Source organism: Lepisosteus oculatus, chromosome 1, assembly GCF_040954835.1.
Source record: "Lepisosteus oculatus isolate fLepOcu1 chromosome 1, fLepOcu1.hap2, whole genome shotgun sequence".
Taxonomy (NCBI): Eukaryota; Metazoa; Chordata; class Actinopteri; order Semionotiformes; family Lepisosteidae; genus Lepisosteus; species Lepisosteus oculatus.
Window position 1 is genome coordinate 33,773,758 of NC_090696.1, and position 20,953 is coordinate 33,794,710.

The 20,953-nt window shown below is 37.9% G+C and overlaps 1 protein-coding gene across 3 annotated transcripts in view; it reads left to right on the forward strand.

Moving 5' to 3' along the window:
* The window catches only part of LOC102695132 (ADAMTS-like protein 1), a 209,400-nt gene that overhangs the window by 147,919 nt on the left and 40,528 nt on the right, over positions 1-20,953 (forward strand). For all 3 annotated transcript variants that reach the window (XM_015345114.2, XM_015345115.2, XM_015345116.2), the window contains 5 exons: positions 2,967-3,012; positions 4,802-5,038; positions 6,003-6,129; positions 6,482-6,556; positions 9,570-9,727. In XM_015345114.2, coding sequence (XP_015200600.2) covers positions 2,967-3,012; positions 4,802-5,038; positions 6,003-6,129; positions 6,482-6,556; positions 9,570-9,727 — 643 coding nt within the window. The remainder of the gene's footprint in view (positions 1-2,966; positions 3,013-4,801; positions 5,039-6,002; positions 6,130-6,481; positions 6,557-9,569; positions 9,728-20,953) is intronic.

Genomic DNA, 20,953 nt, shown 5'->3' on the forward strand with positions numbered 1-20,953 from the left:
ATGTAAATCAGTTTCCTGCAATTATATTCCTTGCCCTTATGGAACAGGAACATATGCAATATGTGTTATGTATCTTTTCTGAAAAGTGACTGATTGCTGTAGTGAACTTTCTGCCAAAACCCTTATCAAACAGCAGAAGGTACATGCCTATGTTACTGTAGCTGTGTATGTTGGTAACTGTTCAGAAGTTGCATGTAAGCTTGGGAATTCTGGACACCTTTTGCAAACACATGATGTCACAAGAATTCCTGATCACCTTCCCCATTCAACCTAACATTCTTAGTCCAAAAAGAGATAAATCTGAATTACTTTAAGAATAATTCAGTTTTTTTTATTACCAAGAAAGCAAAATTTGCCATGATATGGGATGCCATTGAGTCTTTTCACATTTATTCTTACATGCTATAATAAATACAGTACTACTGGGGTTTTCTTAGAGGTAAAGCAGAATTTCGGTAGTGCAAAATTCCAGAATCTCTTAACCAGTTTTAGCATGGCAATACCAGTAATAAAAATTAGTATTTATATATTTCTATGTTCTACAATGCAGTTGCCATATCAAGTGCATTTAAGTAAACGATTGATTTTAGTTTCAAACTTAATGAGGAGTTATTGTATACCATTCTTCACCCCTATAGAAGTTATATTTTGTATAGAATTTTCTTACATTGAGGACTTTTACCAGATTAAAGTTACAACCTGAGATATTTTGCTTATCAGAGCGGTTAGATTACTTTTTTAAAAAATCCAATAGCCACTGTCAAGTCTCTTCTTAAAACTGTCTTTCTAAATAGATCTGTCATCCACAGCAGTACCTGGTAACTAAATCTGTAAATACCTCACCACAAACCTCTGAATGAAGATCCCAGTTTAAATCCTGCCATTTAAAAATATCCTTAATATCCCTGACATGCTGCATCAGTATTCACTTCATAATGAATATTGTTGAATCCACACAGGCATCTCAATTCTACATTGTTCTTCATATAGATTAATCATACACCATTGAGTGCTCAATTACATCTGCTTGCAACTGTCTAATGTCAATGCTTTCAACAGAAGACCTACAGTATACTATTTCCCAACTAGAGAAATTGGTTCTCACTCTGATTGCATTTTTGATCATTGTTTCTACCACCACGTTAGCACTGCTGTCATGGGTAAGAGGCTGCGACTGAGTCACGTGAACGTAAACTCGCCTCTTCTCTTCCTGTACTGGCAGCATCCCCCAGCTATAAGAACAATTTAATGCTGAAAAAAACTGGTTTTTCCAACTCCTCTTGCAATCAGCAATACAATTTCAACTTGCATACATCTCTTAAAATTACCTTCTACCGATCTTCCTTCCCTGCACCGAAGTCTCATCTTTCAAGTTCCCGGGACTGCGATCTGCCATCTCCTTTACAGTTCCTTCCACCCCGAACATACAAACTCATAAGTTCCTCAGACTTCCTTGTTTATGCAGCAATGAGACGTCCAAGACAAAACCCTCAGCATGCGGTCATTTTCACTAACAGTTGATATCTTTTCTACAGTATGGATAGAGCCCTTCCAGAGACAAAAATAACTATTGGAACATCAACTCCACACCTGTGCCCAGAAGTGCATTCCACTTGTCCTCCTCTTCTGCCTTCACATCTTTTTTTTTATTCCTGAGGCCACTGACACTTTTCCATTTTACAGAATGATCCTTTAAGTAGAACCTTATTCTAGACCCACCAATCATCTCACACTGCTGACCACCTAATCTACACAGCCTTCTTGTCCAGAATTCTCTTAGCTCCCCACAACTACCATCCATGCCAGGCAACTGTTGCTGCCTCAGAAGCCACTCATTTCAAGAACACAGAGAGGGCAATCCAGCCATCTTATTTATTGTATTACTTTCAGGAAATGCAATACATTGGCAGAAATGCATAAGATGGACCAGTTGATTTTGGGGAACATGCCAGAGCATTTGAGATAAACGATCTGTACAAAACAACGGTCCACCATATTACCTCTCCCAACCCTGATTACACCTCATTACTTGATTACATTGCATTTCATGGAATCATGTACTTGAAAGATGTCAGAAACCATTTTTTTCTAAAACTTGGTTAAGTCATTCCCACAACAATAAATAGTGAAATAAAGTTTCAATCTCTCCATTCATTTACAGTTTGCTGCTTCCACATTACCCTGGAATTCACCCATCTCTTTATACCCATCCTTCACCTTGCCTCGAGACACTCTCACATTTCTGTTATTCATTTCTCCACACCCCACTCCTATGCCTTATATGTGTGTTCACTCCTTCTGATGACAGCTCCACAGCTGAGACTTTTTCTTTTACCTTTTCCAGCAAGTAATTCATCTGTTCACATAGAAAACTGAGAGTACAGTGAGAACATTCAAATTAAGCTGTGGAGTACCAAAGGGGTCTGTATTAGGACCTCTACACTTCCAAAACTATATTAATCATTCTGATACAGTTAACAAATCACTGAAGTTTTCAGATGATACCAAAATAGGAATATTAGTAGAAACTGCAAATGCTGAAAAGGAAATTTAATTAAATCAATAACATTCAACACTGGAAGTTCAAACACCTGGCCGATGATATTGAATGTAGATTAATACAGAGCATCACATAAAGGTACAGTAGTAACATCATAAACTATAGATATAAAATGGGAATGTTCTTAGAGGTAATTAATATTTATATATCCCATGCATCATAATGACTACTGCTTGCTTTTAAATTGTTTTTTCAAAAGCAGTTTAAGTTGGCAATAAGTTCTATCTCTATTCTGCTCTAATTGCTTTTCTTTTTCTTGGAGTGATCTATAGTACCTACAGTAGGAGGGTTTGACTGCTAGAAACTGTATCCCAGAGCCCTTCTTCCCCTGCCTGTTTTTAAACTCTTACTTTATCAAAGTTAATTTAAATAAATTAACCTATGTCCTCTTTTCCTTTTGCTTCAGGAGTTGTGAAGGACAGAATATAAGATACAGGACATGCAGCAACGTGGTAGGTAAATGTTTCATAGATGGTACTGTATATCGGATTTGGATGGTGGATTGGATTTATTTTTAGATACTGTATTTGTAAATATTTTGTCATTTTTTATCATTATGTGTTGTTTTACCAGTTTCACTTTATTTCAAAAGAGTTAAACTGCAACAGAAAAGCAATAGAAACCAAGTAACTTCGATAGACAGTGAGCATCTGACCTCCAAGAAATTACTTTCAACTCACATAAAAGTGACAGGTTCAGTCTGCTTGCTAACATGGAAATGCTGTTGAAAAGTCATTTCAATTACCTTCTCTGCAAAATATAACCCAAACACATGGCAATTAAAAGTTACATGAGACCATGGGTTTGCTTAAAGTGACACACAGCATGAGATGGGCAGAAGATCCTGTAGTTCAGTTCTGAAAATAACAGTAGCAATTACCTATATGCATTACTTCCATATGATTTCATTATTTACTTAATGATTTCGTGAACCACAGCCTCATTAGCCTTTATGTCATCACAAAAGTATTGCTCAATGCTCACTTAGTCATGTGTTTGTTCCGGCCAAGGTAGGTAATGTATCATTACTCTAAGTTTATTGGTATAATCAGTTTGATCACAAAACCGAGTTTATTGGTGCAATCATGTCAAGAGAATTCTTGTCTGGTTCAGAAAGCATTAGATATGTTGGAATGAAAAAATGCCTTTCATGTGCTCGTGTCTCCCGGCAGAATTTCTAAGCTTGCAATTTATCCGAATGGAAGCCATTTAACCAATCTAACGAATACAGAGGAACAATACTCTGTAGTTTCAGAGTGTCAGTTTTAACACAACAAAGATGTGTTTTTTGGCATGAAATAGTAAAAATCTGATTCTTTAAAGTGTCACCAGGGATCGATTACAATAGCGTTCCCCTTTTTTCCAATAATTAGTTACTTTTTCCTAGCTGTCAGCACTGGTTTAAGTCTGGTCAGCATCTGGCCAGGGTGTGGCTAAACAAGAGACGTTAATACTCCTAGGATACAGTCACATGTGACAATGGGGGCTACTACATTGTAACTGCAGATTGTTTCTGTTCAGTACTTATAAACATACCTAACCTAAGAGGATTGTTGTCACAGATTTAACATGCTCAATAATCAAATTGAACTCAGCCAAGAGCTAGAGAAGAGAAACCCTACAGTTTGTAAAGTACACGTAGACTCCTGCTGAACACTTAAATAATATTTATTTCTTCATCAGTGTCTTCATATCTTCCATATTGTCTCTGCAACATTCTGTACTATACTTCATATCTTCCACTTTTCTTTGTCAAACATTAAATATAATTGAGAAGTAGCAGCACGAATGGACCAATAGTGGTTTAAATGTCTCCCTCATGGAGAGTGTACTGCTTTGGGTGAATATTCAGATCCACTGCTGACAGGCTATTCTTTCAATAGAACTGAGTTTGTTCTACTTTTGAATTTTGTATCTGTATTTCCAGTACACCTTGAATATTAGGCATGCACACTGAATTCTCTCTACTTGTCAGGCATTTTCGTATTGAAAGTAATCCAGATGAAGACCTCAGGGGCAGTGAATATTATAGTACTTTGATCATCTTCTGACAGTATGAATGAACAGTACTGATCCTGCTCAAATTAACTTTAAACTGTACTGTTTAGTCATAGTATGATTTTTTTTTCCATTTTAATCAATTGGGTTTTACACGGACAGATGTAAATGGAATGCACCTAAACCTCTGTCCATGTGGTGACCTGACTCTGGTCTTTCCTGCTGTTCCTTGTTCGGCCTCAGGAATGTCCCCCAGAGGCAGGAGACTTTCGGGCCCAGCAATGTTCGGCCCATGTGGATGTCAGGTACCAGGGTCAGTACTACGAGTGGCTTCCTGTCTACAATGACCCTGAGAACCCCTGTGCCCTCAAGTGCAAAGCAAAAGGAACTTCCCTGGTGGTGGAACTGGCACCCAAAGTCCTGGACGGGACGAGGTGCTACACGGAGTCGCTGGATATGTGCATTAGTGGCACATGTCAGGTACAGAGTCTCAGCTTCCTCCTTCTTGCCTTAACCCTCATTACTCATGCCCAGTGTCTAGAAACTACAGTTACATGACTCCAGTGAAGGAAAAAGGAACAAAAAAGCATTCTAGTGTAGCACAAACATATGTTTGGAAAGGGACAGTTTCTTTTTAATTGAAATCTGTTTAACTGAACTACAGTTAATTAACATGTCAGAGAACAGAAAATACATTTCATATCCAAATGACTTCCAAAAGTATTCACCCTTTTTTCCAATGGCATTCCATTTTGTTTAATGAAATATGATATGTAACCATTGTTTAAAGTGAGTCATTTTACCCTAATTTGAATGCTCAATATGAACTCTTTTCTGGGTGAACGAAGTCTAGTTAAGTCCTATATTTGCTCGCTGGTGTCTGATAAAAAAACAGTGAGTTATGGCGTTAAATATTCTCACTGAACTCTTAACTATGCTACATGATTTTTCTTTTTAAAACAATGAAATCTAAAATAACAACACAGGGAAGCAAAACATTTGTTTGGAAATCCATCAGGAAAAGGAAAGAGAGACATGGTCATGAAAATTGATCGATACCTGTAGTTCAAGTAAGTAGCTGCGTCAGCATGCGTAGGCTGCAAAGGAACAAGTAATAGGTTTATTCAGTGCTGAAAAGAGAAGAAAGGAAACACAACGTTTCAGCTGTGGAGCCTTCTTCGGGCGTGAGCAAGTAATAAACCTATTACTTGTTCCACTGATGGATAGCTACAGTACAACAATGTGGAACACACTCCTGCACTTAATTAAGATAATATAAGAAATATTCCTTAATGGGTTTCAAGGCACTGTAAAGCACAAAGTAAAACACCCCTCAAAGAAATATTTTATTGACATTTATTGCGGAGTGTTTATTACAGATCTCAGTATGTTAAGGATAGATTTATAGATGGCCGGATGCCTACATTTTTTGGTCTCCTGGCAGATTGTTGGCTGTGACCACGAATTAGGAAGCACTGCTAAAGAAGACAACTGTGGAGTGTGCAATGGAGATGGGTCTTCCTGCAGATTAGTCCGAGGGCACTACAAATCACAGCTCTCCACAAGCAAAAGTAAGTTGTGAAACACAACAAAATACTGCAAATTGCTGATAGTTTGTCCAACTGTAGAACAAAAGAGCAGAAGGAGAGAAATATACTCCACTTGTATGGTACTATATGATAATAATCCAAGACAGCAAAATGATCTTCTTCTTTTCCTTATTATTAAACTATTCTATAATATTTTCAATCAGTATTCTCAATTTATTAAGTCTCCGTACAGTATATATATATCACATAAATATTATGTATTACTGTATATATTATATATTGTGAATCAGAATAGCTTTCTGCATTATGTACAGAGCCCAGTGTCTACTGTAATAGTTAAGCCTGTGTCTTTTCTCTGTCTTCTTGGTCGCAGCGGAGGATACAGTCATTGTCATTCCCTACGGAAGTCGACATGTTCGACTGGTCTTGAAAGGCACTGATCACTTGTGTAAGTCTTGGTAGGTCAAAGGGTGTTTTGGACCAGAAAAATACAACTCTGCTGATTCTGTTGGCCATGTTTTTTTTCCGTCAAGTTTAATTGGTTATATGTTTAAGCCTTGCCTATAGGTGCAATGGGTGGAACATTTTGCTTTGTGCTACATAGAGTCACACGCGGTGTTGCTTAAAAGGTGACGCTTCACCGGTTGAGATCAAACTTTAGGTGTCTCCTCTTTATATCTTCTTTCCCCCTTCATGTCATATGAGCATGACTTGCTTGTTATTCTGTAGTGTAAGTGGATGACCTGAGTGTTGAATGACAGGCAGAGATCAAAAGTGGAAAGTGCCATCTACTGTAGGACCAAAATTGTAAAATGGATGACCACTTTGACAAACAAATAAAAACTTCTTCCACATGCTGCATTAAACGCTGTATGGAAAAGGACTAGTCATATTGTAAATAGAGGTAAATTAATAAAATAAAGTAAGGTGTATGCCAAGAAGTGCAAAAGATGGTTCCAAGAGAGAGGTACTCATAACACGGACAACTAAAATTTCTCTTTAAGGCCTCAATGGAGAAAATTTGGTGATTTAAAACAAGAGGATATACTGTACAAAACTCTCCTTGAGATCCACACTTGCATCTGTTTCTTGAGAGTTCCAGTTGTCCCCAGTTCACTCACAACTTATGGCCTGGGACATAAAGCTCTTTTGGATTAATCAGTAAGGACTAAAATGATTCAAGCTATTCAATCACAAGCTGACTGCCATACAATGGAAATTCAGTATCTTCCAATCAAATTGAGACATCTACAGTAGGCTATTCACATGTGCATAACTGCATGTCCAATACACTTTAGTACTATAAGCTGACAATAACTCATATTTTGCACAGCACTGTGGGATATCTGCAGCAGTATTATGCTGTGTTAAAAGTGACTCATCTTACAAATCTTTCCTGAAAAAAGGAAATCCATGTATCTAGTCTGATAACCCAAAAATGTAATAAATAATAGTTACTAAGATAATTAATAATAATAATTCAAAATACAATTGTTTCCTTAAAATGCATACTCGAGCCATTTTAATAACCAGTTGATTTCTTCAATGTAATAACAGCCAAAATATGCTATGCTTATTAAATGTAGATCTATGAGGTTTAACATTTTTTTTTACATTACCCAGTAGAATCATTTCCTAGCTAATGGCTTGCATGACCAGTGTCATGATGTAAAAGGATTTGGCAGGAAACATACTTTTGGGTAAAATCGAGAACAAATGTTTTCACCAAGTTTTTCTATGATGCCAGTAAAAGGATCCATTCTGAGGTACTGCTGTAATTTAAGGACACAGCGCTCATTAAATATTTTACCATTTTTCTTAAAGAGGACTTTAAAATAGTAAACATCTGGACTGATAAGTTAAAAAGTTTTCTTTCGTGAAATCAGTTGTGGTTTGAAAAATACCTATACGTTAAGGATATATCTAGACAATGATCCTCTGAGATACATTTCAGTAAACTGTTTAGTTAAGTAAACAGTTTTATATTAGAAGAGAAATGTCCTGAAATAAGATTTGCGTATTATAAATGTTTAAATCATAAAAAGAATATTCTGCGTGGTTAATAAGTAGAACTGTTAAATTTCAAAATAGCTTGACAGTTTTCTAAAAACAACACTAGTATACACATGAATAATTTACTTTAAATTTAGTGTATGTTTAATTCGATTTTTTATTTTCCAGTTTTGGGGTTGTATTTTCTTTAACAGGAAATACTTAATGTGCTTGTCACCTTAGAACAATAATCCTAATGTAAGTGAGACCGAGGCCTCATAAATTGCCTTTGGTCATTATGGACCGGTTCCTCCTTTCCTTTGGTGAACCACATCAGATTAATACTGACGAGCTACTGGACCACAGAGAGGCAAGTTGTACCCGAGTCATTGTAACCTGAGATCACTGAGAACCTTCCTAAGCATGATCTGTAGTGAAATTATGACAGCTTTGACCTCAACTGACTTTCCCTCCCTTGCCCAGACAAAACACAGAGGCTAGATTTGGTCTCACTGTGCATTTTTATGAAATAACTGCTTGGATTCCAACAAGAAGAGCCTTGGACCTCAAACCTACCTGACAGAAGGGATTTGTAAAACTAGTGAGAGAGCCAGTGGACCTCGGCATCTCCACTTATTCAACAGTTCTGGGATTAGGTGATCTGTGGTAGTTTTCTGTCCTGTCGCACTGGGTACTCCCACAGCCATCTATTAAAACTTACTTGTTGATTATTTGTATAGTGACAGCCATGGAATTCTTCAATGGAACAGCCGTAAAGGACCACAGCTTAAGTAGGACTGTTAGAAAGTATTACACTCTGATCTGTTCCACCATGAGCTGCGGGTTATATGTTCTGCCAAATATGTTATTCTCCAAACAAAACTGAGACTTTGGCCCAGGCTAAATCAACGATTTGACTCACAATTGCAAATCACAGACCTGTTTTTTTATTTCTCAAACTTGAACGTCTTGTATTTTTTTGAGCAATTCAAAATGTATTATTGATTTCACATTCTAAATATATAAACAACTAAACACCATGTGAAATGTGCATCAAATGAAACAACAATGACAGCTATTTAGTGTAATGTTTAGCGGTTTTAATCTGTATGATTTGTTGTAAGCTCCCTAAACTCTGTAGTTTGAAACCAATCATTTAATCAATTAGTAATATTTTATGCACATACAATTCTCTCTCTGCAGTGAGCTCTAACTAATTAAACTGCATCATATATTAAACTGCAACAAAATGTATGTTACTGCCTTCCTTCAACAAAATGCAGTATTAGCATAAAGTGTATTCCAAATTAATTTATTCAAGAAGGAAGTAAAATATATTTTTAATAATTGAACATTAGTGAACATATATAAAAAGACTGAACCTTCTTGTGATGCCATGACTTGTGAAAAATGAATACTTTGCTATGTTTGCTTATCTGTTTGTGTTACATTTATCATTTCTTGTTTAGATTTAGAGACAAAAACCCTTCAAGGCTTGAAAGGAGATAATAATCTAAGCACGTCTGGCCCTTACCATATTGAGAATACAACCGTGGATTTTCAGAAGTTTCCGGACAAAGAGATCTTGAGAATGACGGGACCACTGAGGGCAGATTTCACTGTCAAAGTAAGGGGATTGAAACACTTCTTTTCAACCATTGTATCTTTTATAGTCTCGGCTTATACTTCCTACATACATCATATAGGGTAACCTGTGGATCACTGTTGGAGTAGTAAATTACAACAGTATGTGATGCTAATTACGCTCAGGTTTTGCTTTCATGGAGTCATTGCATTTTAACGTAAGCCATTGGGTGATGAGCAATGTGTTTTTGAAAACAGTTTGTGATATAAAGCATTTGTGGTTAAAAGAATAGCACTTCCCACCTTAATGACTTACTTCTGTTCTCTGTAATACCCACCAATTAAGGATGTAGCTTATTTATCAAACCCAAAAGCAGGTGCTGCCTCAGTTTTCCGCCAGTGACTGGAACAATCCGAATGTGTATCCGAAGGCACTCTGAGTTGTGTGATCAAGTCTTTTGTGCCTGATATTTATTAACTCTGCCAGGTCCTGTCATGTTCTGTATTCTTCATGGATTGCTCTTCGCCTGTCTTTCTCTTCTTTGTCTTTTGTGCAACAATATTGGACGCCACTCAGTCGGATCATTGTAGATGAGAATTTGTTCTTAACTTCTTTATCTCACTTAATAAAGGATTTATCCTTATTTAGGAAAAAGTCAGAGGTGTATTTATGCTACATTTCCACTGCTCAGTTATTTAAGCATAGTTTCTTATTTAATTACATCATTTTCAAAAGTTATCTTCATACTTTTTCACTGTAATTCTTTACAGTTCTCCTATGTGTTGCTGGTATCATGGTTTACTCAAAGACTTACTATGATTTTACTATACTGTGCTCCATTGCAGTGCACGTCTTCATATAAATACATTTTTACTTTGGATGTCATTAAATAAAGATCTGAAAAAAAACAAGCCCAGCCTTCGGGCGTGTTAAAAAATAATGCGGAAGGAAAGGGATATGTTTCTGACATTACAATTTTGTTAAATATTTTGTTTTGTTCTACTTAATAATACAGTGTCATGGGTACCAATGTACTAGTTAACTAGCCATAGTATAGTGACAGTGGGGTATTGGTCTAATGGTATATGTAAAATACAGTAAATATATAGTGAGGTGTCCACACGGTTGAGATATGTTGTAGTGCATTCATTCAGTGGCTCATCACTTACTGCCCTATATACATTTCTCTGTTATTACTGTGGACTGCATGAAGACACAAAGCAGCCTGCAGAGAAACAGCTCACTGGGTGGGAGTTATCACTGTGGTAAATGGCGGTACCCAGTTGTGTAAGAGTTTCATGACACGAGCACCACTGTGATCCACATTCACACCCTGAAAATAAATCTTCAGTTATCACAGTGGTGCTTTTACAGACATTTTCCCTTTCCACATTACTATCACACTCAAGTATTCTGGCTAATGCAGCAATGTTCTTCAGACCATAAACCACCCCAAATACTGTTAAAAAATAGACTCTTTGAACTCCATCTACTCCTTTGCCTCAGAGACTTGATTTATCAGAAACCTAGTAAATGGCTTTTTTTCTGTGGTCAGAATAAAATGTTTTTCATTTCCCCCCTTTTCACATCTCTTTTTGCTTAATGTAATAGAAAGCATATTTCTGAATACAGATAATACCCCATTTCAATACAATAAGAAAGACTGGATCCAAGGTCAGGAAAGAGGCTGTTAAGTCATTACTGTACGCAAGCCAGGACGCTACACTGCTGTGATTATTAAACAATGGAGCTGCAGTAAAATGTATTTTATGACTGTTGACTTTTAAGCTGATTGTAATGTTTTTGATGGTCTAGTGCTGGCAGTGAATGATTGCAAGGCACTGTTTCGATTAGTTAGAGCCCCAGAGCCATTGAACGACTTAGTAATCCATTGTGTTAGTGACATAATGAATGTTCTCACTTTGTAGAATGGTGTTACATTTAGGTATCAAGTACACCTGTATGCCTGTCTTTCATGTGATTAGTTTCACGTGTGACCTAGAATTAATGTACTGTTACAAGTCTGATGTGGTACGTAATTCAAGTAGCTGGCCAGGTGCAGTTTTTGGCACAAGACAATTTCTTTCTCTCCACCAAAAATGGTAACCAAAATCTCACAGGACAGTTTACTGTACATACAGTAAATAACCTTGAATTAATCGCATTTACTGCACGTCGAAAATCTCAGATCGTTTAGGATGAACATTGGAAGGGATATTGTTATGTTTAGTGTATAAAATGTGTGACATTATTTGTAAAAAGTTCTTTTACAGTATGATTCGATAGCCACGTGTCGTGTTGATCACATGGTGCTTTCAAATCAGGAATCCCTACGTAGCTGATCAGAAACTGAGGTGCCTACCATTAGCTTGAATATAAGCATGTAAAGTGCCTGCTGCAGAGTAGCAGAAACTTTGCAGCTACCAATATGAATACTATTATCACACATCCTGTCTCTTCCAAACCAGTGTTATTCCTTTATGCAGTTGTGTATTGTGAAGATCGTCTTCATGGGCATCGATAGAATCTGTAAAGCACATTGATCTAACAGATTGATTATGTTAATTCAGTTCAAGCTTTATTATCCCCTAGAGGAAAATCATAGAGTCTGACACAAAATGCAACACAAATAACCACGACCAACAGAGAGTTCAGAACAAACAATATCTCAGGAAATGAGTTATTTAAGAGTACAATTGCAGAGGGGATGAATGATTTCCTAAGTCTATTTCCTTTGAACCCTGGGGCACAGAGGTGTCGCCCAGCTGGGAGTCATGCAGATTCACAGTGGAGGGGGGGTGCCACGCACTCCATAATGCAGTTAGCCTTCACTAGAACATTCTGGTTATAGAGATCATATACTGTAGGTTGATCTGATTTATCCCAATGACAGGGCTACTTATTTTCACAGTTGTCAGAAAATAATTAAATGACTGTAAGCCGGAAACTTTCCACAGGCAAAAGTGAAATCAACTGTACTGTAATGGAACTGTCATGTAGAAGGCACCTATGAGGGCACTTTGACTTCGTGTCCCAGCTACCTTTAGGAACTGAATGTGCAGTTTAGGACAACTATATGAGCAGCCACCACTGTAGAAAAAACCATGGCCTGTAGATATTCAAATAATTAATTTCTCAAAGCACATAGATGGAAACCACTATTAAGTCATTATCATGTTATTTACAGCAGTTATAAGGTGTTTCTTGTACTGTAGTGACAATGCTGGACAAGGAAAATAAAGTGTTAAAATAATAAAGTGATTCTGCATACATTTATCAACACAAATAGCCATGAAAAAATAATGTAAATGCTAAACATTCCAATACAGATCCCAAAACAAAAAGCCTTTGTAAAAAGAAAGAGAAATCAAAATGAAAACAAGGGTATAGGAAACATGAGAGCAATTCATTTTAGACATTGTATTTTGTAATGTGAGGGAGGCGCCCAGTCAATATGCAGTGCATCACAAATTTAGATGAGCTCAACAGTAATGCAGTACTGTACTGTATGTAGCACAGAAAGAATCTGGAAAATATATTTCCACTTAGCAGCCTGATCCCATCAGAATTCAGAAGCCAGGAAGGCCTGGACTTTGTCAGTACTGAGATGTAAGGTTTCTAAAGAAAACCAAGTTGCTGTTACTGGTGTTGGTAGACCAGTAGGTGGCGCTCCAGTATGGTGGCAGCGGCCTCTGTACTGAAAGAGAAGTCTTCCTTATGTTGAGGCATTAAGCCAAGATATTATTGGCTGTTAATGATTCACTGGTACTGTTCACAAGAGTATGTTTTTTAACCCTGGTGTTCTGGCTACATTGCAGTACATTATTAATTTAGTACGATATGGGCTCCCGAAATTTCACCTCAGTCACTGAAATAATTTCTAACTTCTCTGCAGTGATACTTTGTAGCCGGGCTGCTGGTACATAAGGGCTGTCACCCAAGTATATCACCCAAGTGGGTGCTGTACTTCAGTAATGGATTACTAGGGATTTTTCCTGTATGTGAAATGTTTTGGGATCCTTATGCATGAGTAGAATTTTAAAAATGCAAAAGGTTATTATTAAAACTACACTTTTCTTAAAAATTGATATTCTGTGCATATTTTCCCTCATTATCAGGTGTTCATGATGACAGCCAACAGAATCTCCATTGAAAGACTCCAGAAATCAAAGAAATTGGTAACTGTGGTGTATATATGGTGGTATACAGTATGTGGTGACCTGAAACTCTGATCATGTACAGTTCAGAGAAAATGTTTGTGAACCCCTAATTTAATTATATAAGTCACATATTGTGACCAAATTGTGACGATACCCTTGTTTACCCGAAACAGGTCTTCTCTGAAATGGCTAAAAGGGAAAGAGGAGTCAAAAGGACAGATGAGTCAAAAGTTGAACTTAAGGGCATGATGAAAAACATTTTGTGTGCCAAAAACAAAACACAGCCTTCCAACAGAAAAACCTCATCCCGACCATCAAGCATGGTGGTGGGAGTATTATGGTTTGGGACTGTTTTGCTGCCTCAGGACCTGGACAAATTGCCATCATGCATGAAACCATAAAATTCAGTATTGTATCCACAGATTCTGGCAGAGAATGTCAGGCCATCCATTCATCAGCTGAAGCTGAGCCAAAACTGGATCAGGCAGCAGGATAATGATCCTCAACATGCAAGCAGAGAAGGTGCCTTCAGTTACTGCAGCTAGGAGATTTCAAACTTATTTACATGAGGATATTTAGATTTATTTGATGGTGTTCTTAAGCCAAGTACTGTATATCTTTGTTTTTGTTTTATAAATTTATCCGGGTTATCTTGAATTTCATTTTCTTTATTTCAGGTATTATTTTATTAAGGAACAAGTAATAGGTTTATTCCATGCTGAAAAAAAGAAGAAAGAAAACACAACGTTTCGAACGTGAAGCCTTCTTCAGGTGTTCTTCTTCAGGCCTTCCTCATACACCTGAAGAAGGCTCCACGGCCAAAACGTTGTGTTTTCTTTCTTCTTTTTTTCAGCATGGAATAAACCTATTACTTGTTCCTTTGCAGCCTACGCATGCTGATGCAGCTACCCACCTGAATTATTTTATTAAGACTTTCATGAAGATTTAATTACCTTTTAAAAAATAAAAAAGATGCAGAATGACAATACGGACCCACCTAGAGGATTAATAAACCTTTTCTTGGCACTACATTAGTCCTTTTGTTTTTGTCAATACATATTTTAAAATATGTGATTTGCTCCCCTTTAGTTTCAATTCACCTTATTCTGTGAATATATTTAATTTCACAGCAACTTACATTTAATACTAGAAAGTTGTGTATTCATTAGCACAATTATTGTACAATAATATATCTCCACCACTTTCATTTAAATCCTTTCAGCATTTAGTAAATTTTCTAAATGTTTGGATGATGTTTTATTCAGAGCAACTTACATAAGCACCCTTTTCTACAGCTGGGAAATTTTCTGAAAGAGTGAGGTACTGTACCTTGCTCCTGGTTTATAACAGTAGTGTCCCAACTGGAATTTGACTCACAACTATCCTGTTATGAGTCTAGAACCTTAACCACTGCTCCACATGTTTTTATTTTGTTTGCCATCCCTCTTGCTGCACCTTCTATTTAAATACATTGATTTCTAGACCCTTAACTAATGAAAATTCTTTGTTGTTTTTTTTGGCAGTAGCCTATTAGTCTGTAAAGAATTGGAAATCCTTAAGAGAGAAGGTTTCTGTGGTTACTAGTGTTCTGTGGGTTCATGGGTTTCTGCTACTGTAAATGTTTTAGTGTGTCTGTGGCCTAACTTTGGAGAGTGTCTTCATTGTCTTCAATCTGTGATGTGGGTCTCTAAATTCCACCTTTCAGTTTTCTGGTATGTTTGATCCAGCACTGTCAGCATTCATGGGTCTCCAGTTCGTTATTACCCGCAATCAACAACCCACAGTCGCTCTTCTGGGGTCTGGAAGTGTTTGTTAAAAATAATGTTAATGATAACATAGCAGAATGGTTTTTATTTTAAAAATAATCTGCTTCACTTAACAGATTTTAAATAAAATAATACAGGTTTTTTTTTTTCAAAAAATATTTATTACTACCATGAACAGTAACAGAACCTGTTGTTTCATTGAGTTATACAGACAAACTGCCAATTGGCACAAACCTAAGTTAATATACAGGCCTCATATTAACCTAAGTTAATATGAGGTGTGCCATCTTAGTTTAATGCAAAAGGTCACACACAGCAAAGAAACAAAAACAAAACCTACTCATACCCTACAACATCTGAACCCCCAGGTGGCAGGAGCATCCACTATTTATCCCCCCTACCAGGGGCATGACCCCAGGAAAGAAGGGGCTTCATTAACTGTCCATCAGCCCAACAGGGGTCCCTCCATTCACATCCACTGTCACCTGTGTGACTTGTACTTGCCCATCGGCCATGGGCTCACATTCTTCCTGCATGCTGCAGTGGTGATGCTCACCAGCACCCACACCATCGCAGACACACAATAAGGGAAGGGGAATCAGGGAGAACAAGCACAGACAAGTACAGCAGATGATTCATTGGAGTGACAGTCCTTAAAGTGTTCTGGGCTCCCTGTCCGTGACAGTGTGGTAGGCTGCACAACAGCAATAGAGAAGTGTTCATCAGTAATCTCTGCAGGACACAGGGCACAAAGTGTATGTTTTAGGAAAGCAATGCAGCAGGATGATTTGCAGTACAGAGACACCCTGTCCATCTAATGAGAAAAGGCTTTTTTCACTGGATAAAACATCTTTTCTAAAATCAGATGGAATTCCAGGAAGGTTACATTTACAAAGTCCCATGGAACCACTCAGATGCCCTTCACTGAAGATTAATTGAGTTGTAAAGTAACTACTAACAGCAACAGCTCATGGGTTGAATGTGTCTATTCAAAGGCTGGCAGGCTCTAGTCTGAGAACAGTAGGGCACCGATATTGAGGTAGTGTGATGTGTGGTTCGGGGATACTACAAAGGCATTTTTCCCAGGCTTTCTTGTGATGTAAACTGCCTGTCAATCCTGCACCTTGCAGGTCCAGCTCCCTTTAATGTTCATGTGTTCATTATGTTTGTGCAGAGAGTGTGCTTGGTTTAATATGAAAGCTGATAACCAGCCACTGAAACAGGAAACAGGTGCTCAGCACCTGCCTCGTTCTTGTGTCACCTTGTTAGAATGGGGAAAATGAAAGTCACTTTCATGTGCAATGCTTCGGTCTTTTCATGTGTCCAAGTTACTTAAGTGCATACCATGAGAGAGGGAGCAGGTGGTGCTTGTCCACCGGACACGCAGAAGTGGTTGTAATTTACTACCTTCAAGGTCCTCCCCCTTCATCATCTGTTGAACTTTGTTCTGTGTTCTCAGTTCAGACACATCTTTAAAAAGCTCCTTAGAAGTCTGCTAGCATTGAGATGCTTTGAGTGTGAAATTCAGCTAATAATCCTTTTTCATTTTATGGAGTAACAGCCTGGGTTTTCATCGAATGAAAACCTACACAGTACTGTTCAAACAATTGCAAACATCAGGTGCAGAGAGAGTAGAGACAGTTATCATATTATTTAATTGTAATTATTGACTAATTCTTCAATTAGACCATGTCTTTACACAGCCTCGCACCAAAGCAGATAACTTATATAATACACTGTTTCTTTGGGACGGTTGTTGTCTATGTTTAATAGCAGCATAGGGTATTCTCATTTTAAAGTAAAGTTTTCAGCTGGAGGGCATGTATACAGTATTTAAGGTAGGCTGGGTATGTATACATTAAATATTTAGGGGGAAAAATTGACTGCTAATAATTATAAAGGTTTGGAAACACAAATCATAAAGATAGACTGGGTGTAACATTGGTTGTTCTTTTTCATTGGCATATACTGTAAGAACATAAGAACAGATACAAATGAGAGGATGCCGTTCAGCCAATCTAGTTCACATAACAAGGCCTAATGATTTCCAGGAGCTTACTCTGAGCAAATGACTCATGAAAGCAATGCTTTTATCCTTAGATTAACAGTATCTTTGCATTGCTGAAAAGCCCGCTATGTCCTACAAGCATGGCAGCAAGTGTTATCCTCCTTATGATAGAAAGGTTGTTTGGATTAGAAGGCTGTATCATGTTAGTGTACTGTATATAGCTGAATTACCAGTTTAGTAGGCTGCATTCATTCACACAGCAGCTTTCAGAGTAATAGGTGTACACATTGGTACACTGAGAAATCAGTCTTTTGTATGTAACACAACATATGAAAGTAATCTCTTCAGTGATAAGAATCCAAGAAGAATGAACAATATTGTTCTCTCCCTCTGTTGTAACTGAGTGCATGGGAGAGAACCGTATACTATACATGCTGTGTCCAGTCTTTAAAACAGTAAGTAATGTCCATAGATATGGCAAGGATGCAGCTAATGCTAGAGGTGTTTGTATCTTATGGAAGTTGTTTTTTGTTTTTGTTTTTTTGAGTGTCACACTTCCAAACTTGACAGATGAGCAGCCTGAATGGACCTTATCGCTTACTGCAGTAATTTCATTACCTTGGACAGACCTCTCAAACAGCATTCTTTATCTTTTTCTTTAAAAAGGCAAAGCTGATAATACTTAAACACAGATAAAATAACTTGAAGTTATCATCTTTAAATTAAGGGCCAATAGCTGTCAAAGCTGTCAAAGCTACATTAATCTGAATATGTTATGAAGAGGTTTTGTGGGTTTTGCTTGTTATCCTGCTGTTCTTTCATTATTGTATTACAGTTACCACAGAAAGTCCAAAAGAACACTAGATTTTGTCATGCTGGAGAACTAAAGCCAGCCTTTTTGCAGCAGCTTTGCCACGAATGGATTCTGCATAAACAAAGCTATTTAATGGGAATCAGAATTCCACCAGTTCCAACATTTTTAAATATCTAACTGGCAAAAATAGAATAAAAGCAGTATACTATGGAAAAACGTTTGAAGTCTTTGGAGGACTGCAAATTTTGAAGTGCAGTTTATCTTCAAAACTGAAAAATAAAGAGTTTGAAAAAGTTCTAAATTCGATGGGCTGGTTCTTCCGGAGTCATTGCTACACAGCCTTCACAAGGGCTATTCATTGGGCCGTGGCTGGCGGAAGGAGTTAATACTAGTCTAGACATCTGCATCTATATGTATTTTTAGATAGAATCGCACAAGCTGATATCCATGAAAAAATCACAGAAGGTAATATAGCTGAGGCACGTTTGAGCCATCCACGTGGATTGGCTTTATTCATTGGCCTCCATTAGTGCGATTAAAGAAGTGACATTGAGGTCTGGGAAATGAATTCATCCTGGCCTCATGTGTTCCTTTTCTTTGCAAAAATGTGGTCTTATCATTCAGTGGAGTAAGAAATATATTTGCCAGCTAAATTGTGACCAGGCTTTTGGGGATTTCCTTAATTGAGTTTCACATGTAATTTGTGTTAGAAAGAATGAAAAAAACAATGCTCTCCATCTTCCCTGGGAACATCTTGGATGGATTTTTGGACAAATGTTTTTATTCATTTTTTTAATAGAAACACTATGTACAAGGAGGAAAGGGGTAGCTCATTTAATTTATTTGGATGTTGATTTTATCCAAATTGACTTCGATTTCTGCTCATTTACATAGCTGGAGTAATCAGAATAAAATGCTTTGCTCAAGTGTGCTTCAGCAGAGCCTCACCTGGTACTTGAACCCAGAAATTTTTAGTTTTGAGTCCACAGCCCTAACCATTCTTTCACACTAAATAAACATGTTCTGAAATGAGAAAGTGCAAATCTGCTCACTCACAATTTTTGCATGAGCAAAATTGAATAATTTTTAGTTTTTTTCCACAAGTGCAATTTGTGCAAAACATCACAGGCAAATGCCATTTACGGTTACCTCAGTCTACACCCAGCAACGTAAATTTGAGAAATGTCGCTGAGCAAGAGCATTTGAAAGGTTAGCGTCTCAGTCTTTCTAGTCACATGTTAATCACATACTCCCCAAATTTATCACAGTGCCTTCAGAAAAGTATCCTCAGAAGGTACTGACCACACCTTGAGTGTATTTGACCAGCACTGCCAATTTAATGTGGCTTGCCTACCAGGTGCAGTTATGAAATGGGTTAGCACATGTGCTTGGAATTTGGAGGAAGAGAAAGTGTTTTCCTAGACCACCTCCCAATCAGGACTACCAGCTTGTCTAATTCCCTGCCCCATTTGAAGGTCGTTGTGAGAGTTCTTCACTCATTTTAGATGAGGGAAGAAAGTCATGCAGAGAAGCTCTGGACTCCAGCAATTCACTGGGTGAGAGGGTAAAATAGTGTCCCTTGACACCCAGTTGACTGGAGTACAAGAACCATAAAATAATAAAACCCAGCAAGTATCGCTGCCTCAGATACCCAAATGCGCACAGGCCGTTATCATGACGTCAATGAGCCTGGTAGCCTGCAAAGGTAGACATTTTTGTAGAAGGTTAATAGAATCATCTCCCTTGACACCCAGAAGCAGGCTGACAGTATGCAAGGTAGACCTGCGGCTTCTTTCCAGCAGCACAGCAGGGCAGGGTCAAGCAGGGCTAACTCGTTCTCCATCTCTCAGTTGCTGTCATGGTTTTTGCGCTGATGGCTTTAACATAAAAAAGATCAGTTTTCAACCCACAATGAGATCCCTGAGCAAGTGGCACTGTGTATCAAATGGCCATGGGAGTTCCCAGGCCTAGTCCTCACAGGAAAGTGCTGTGTTTGCAGTTGCAGCTGGTGAGGAAGGTAACTGGGGGAAGGGATGCCTGGCTTCATGGCCAACAAGTTGCTCTTTTTAGTGGTCTACATACTGAGGAATAAAAAGCAGAAAAAGTGCCCTCAGGTGAAATGTTATTTCATCTTTTGAAATAACGACCAGGCACCATGTTTCTGCTCTCTTGATCGAGCCACCACTGTGGCATTGAGCCACTGGGAGTCCCTCATGTTGTTTTCTTTTAAAGAAGAATGTAGGCATTTTTAGTTGCTGCCTGTGTCCCTTCCAAGGTTCTTCATTCCAGTGTGCAGGCTCTCTCCCTGTGCTGAAAATGCACTTAGAAAAAGAACGCTGATTGTCTTAACCAGCGCTCTCCAGCCTGGGCCTGGTCTTGCTTATGGGCTCTTTTAACGTCTTCAAAGCCAGATGTGTGGTCTGGGGTAAGTTTGGGTTCTGTAAGTTCTTCAGAGCTCTGCAATACACATCAGGATTGGAGTGTCAAAATATTTCAAAAGCAACTAAATATGCAAACTAA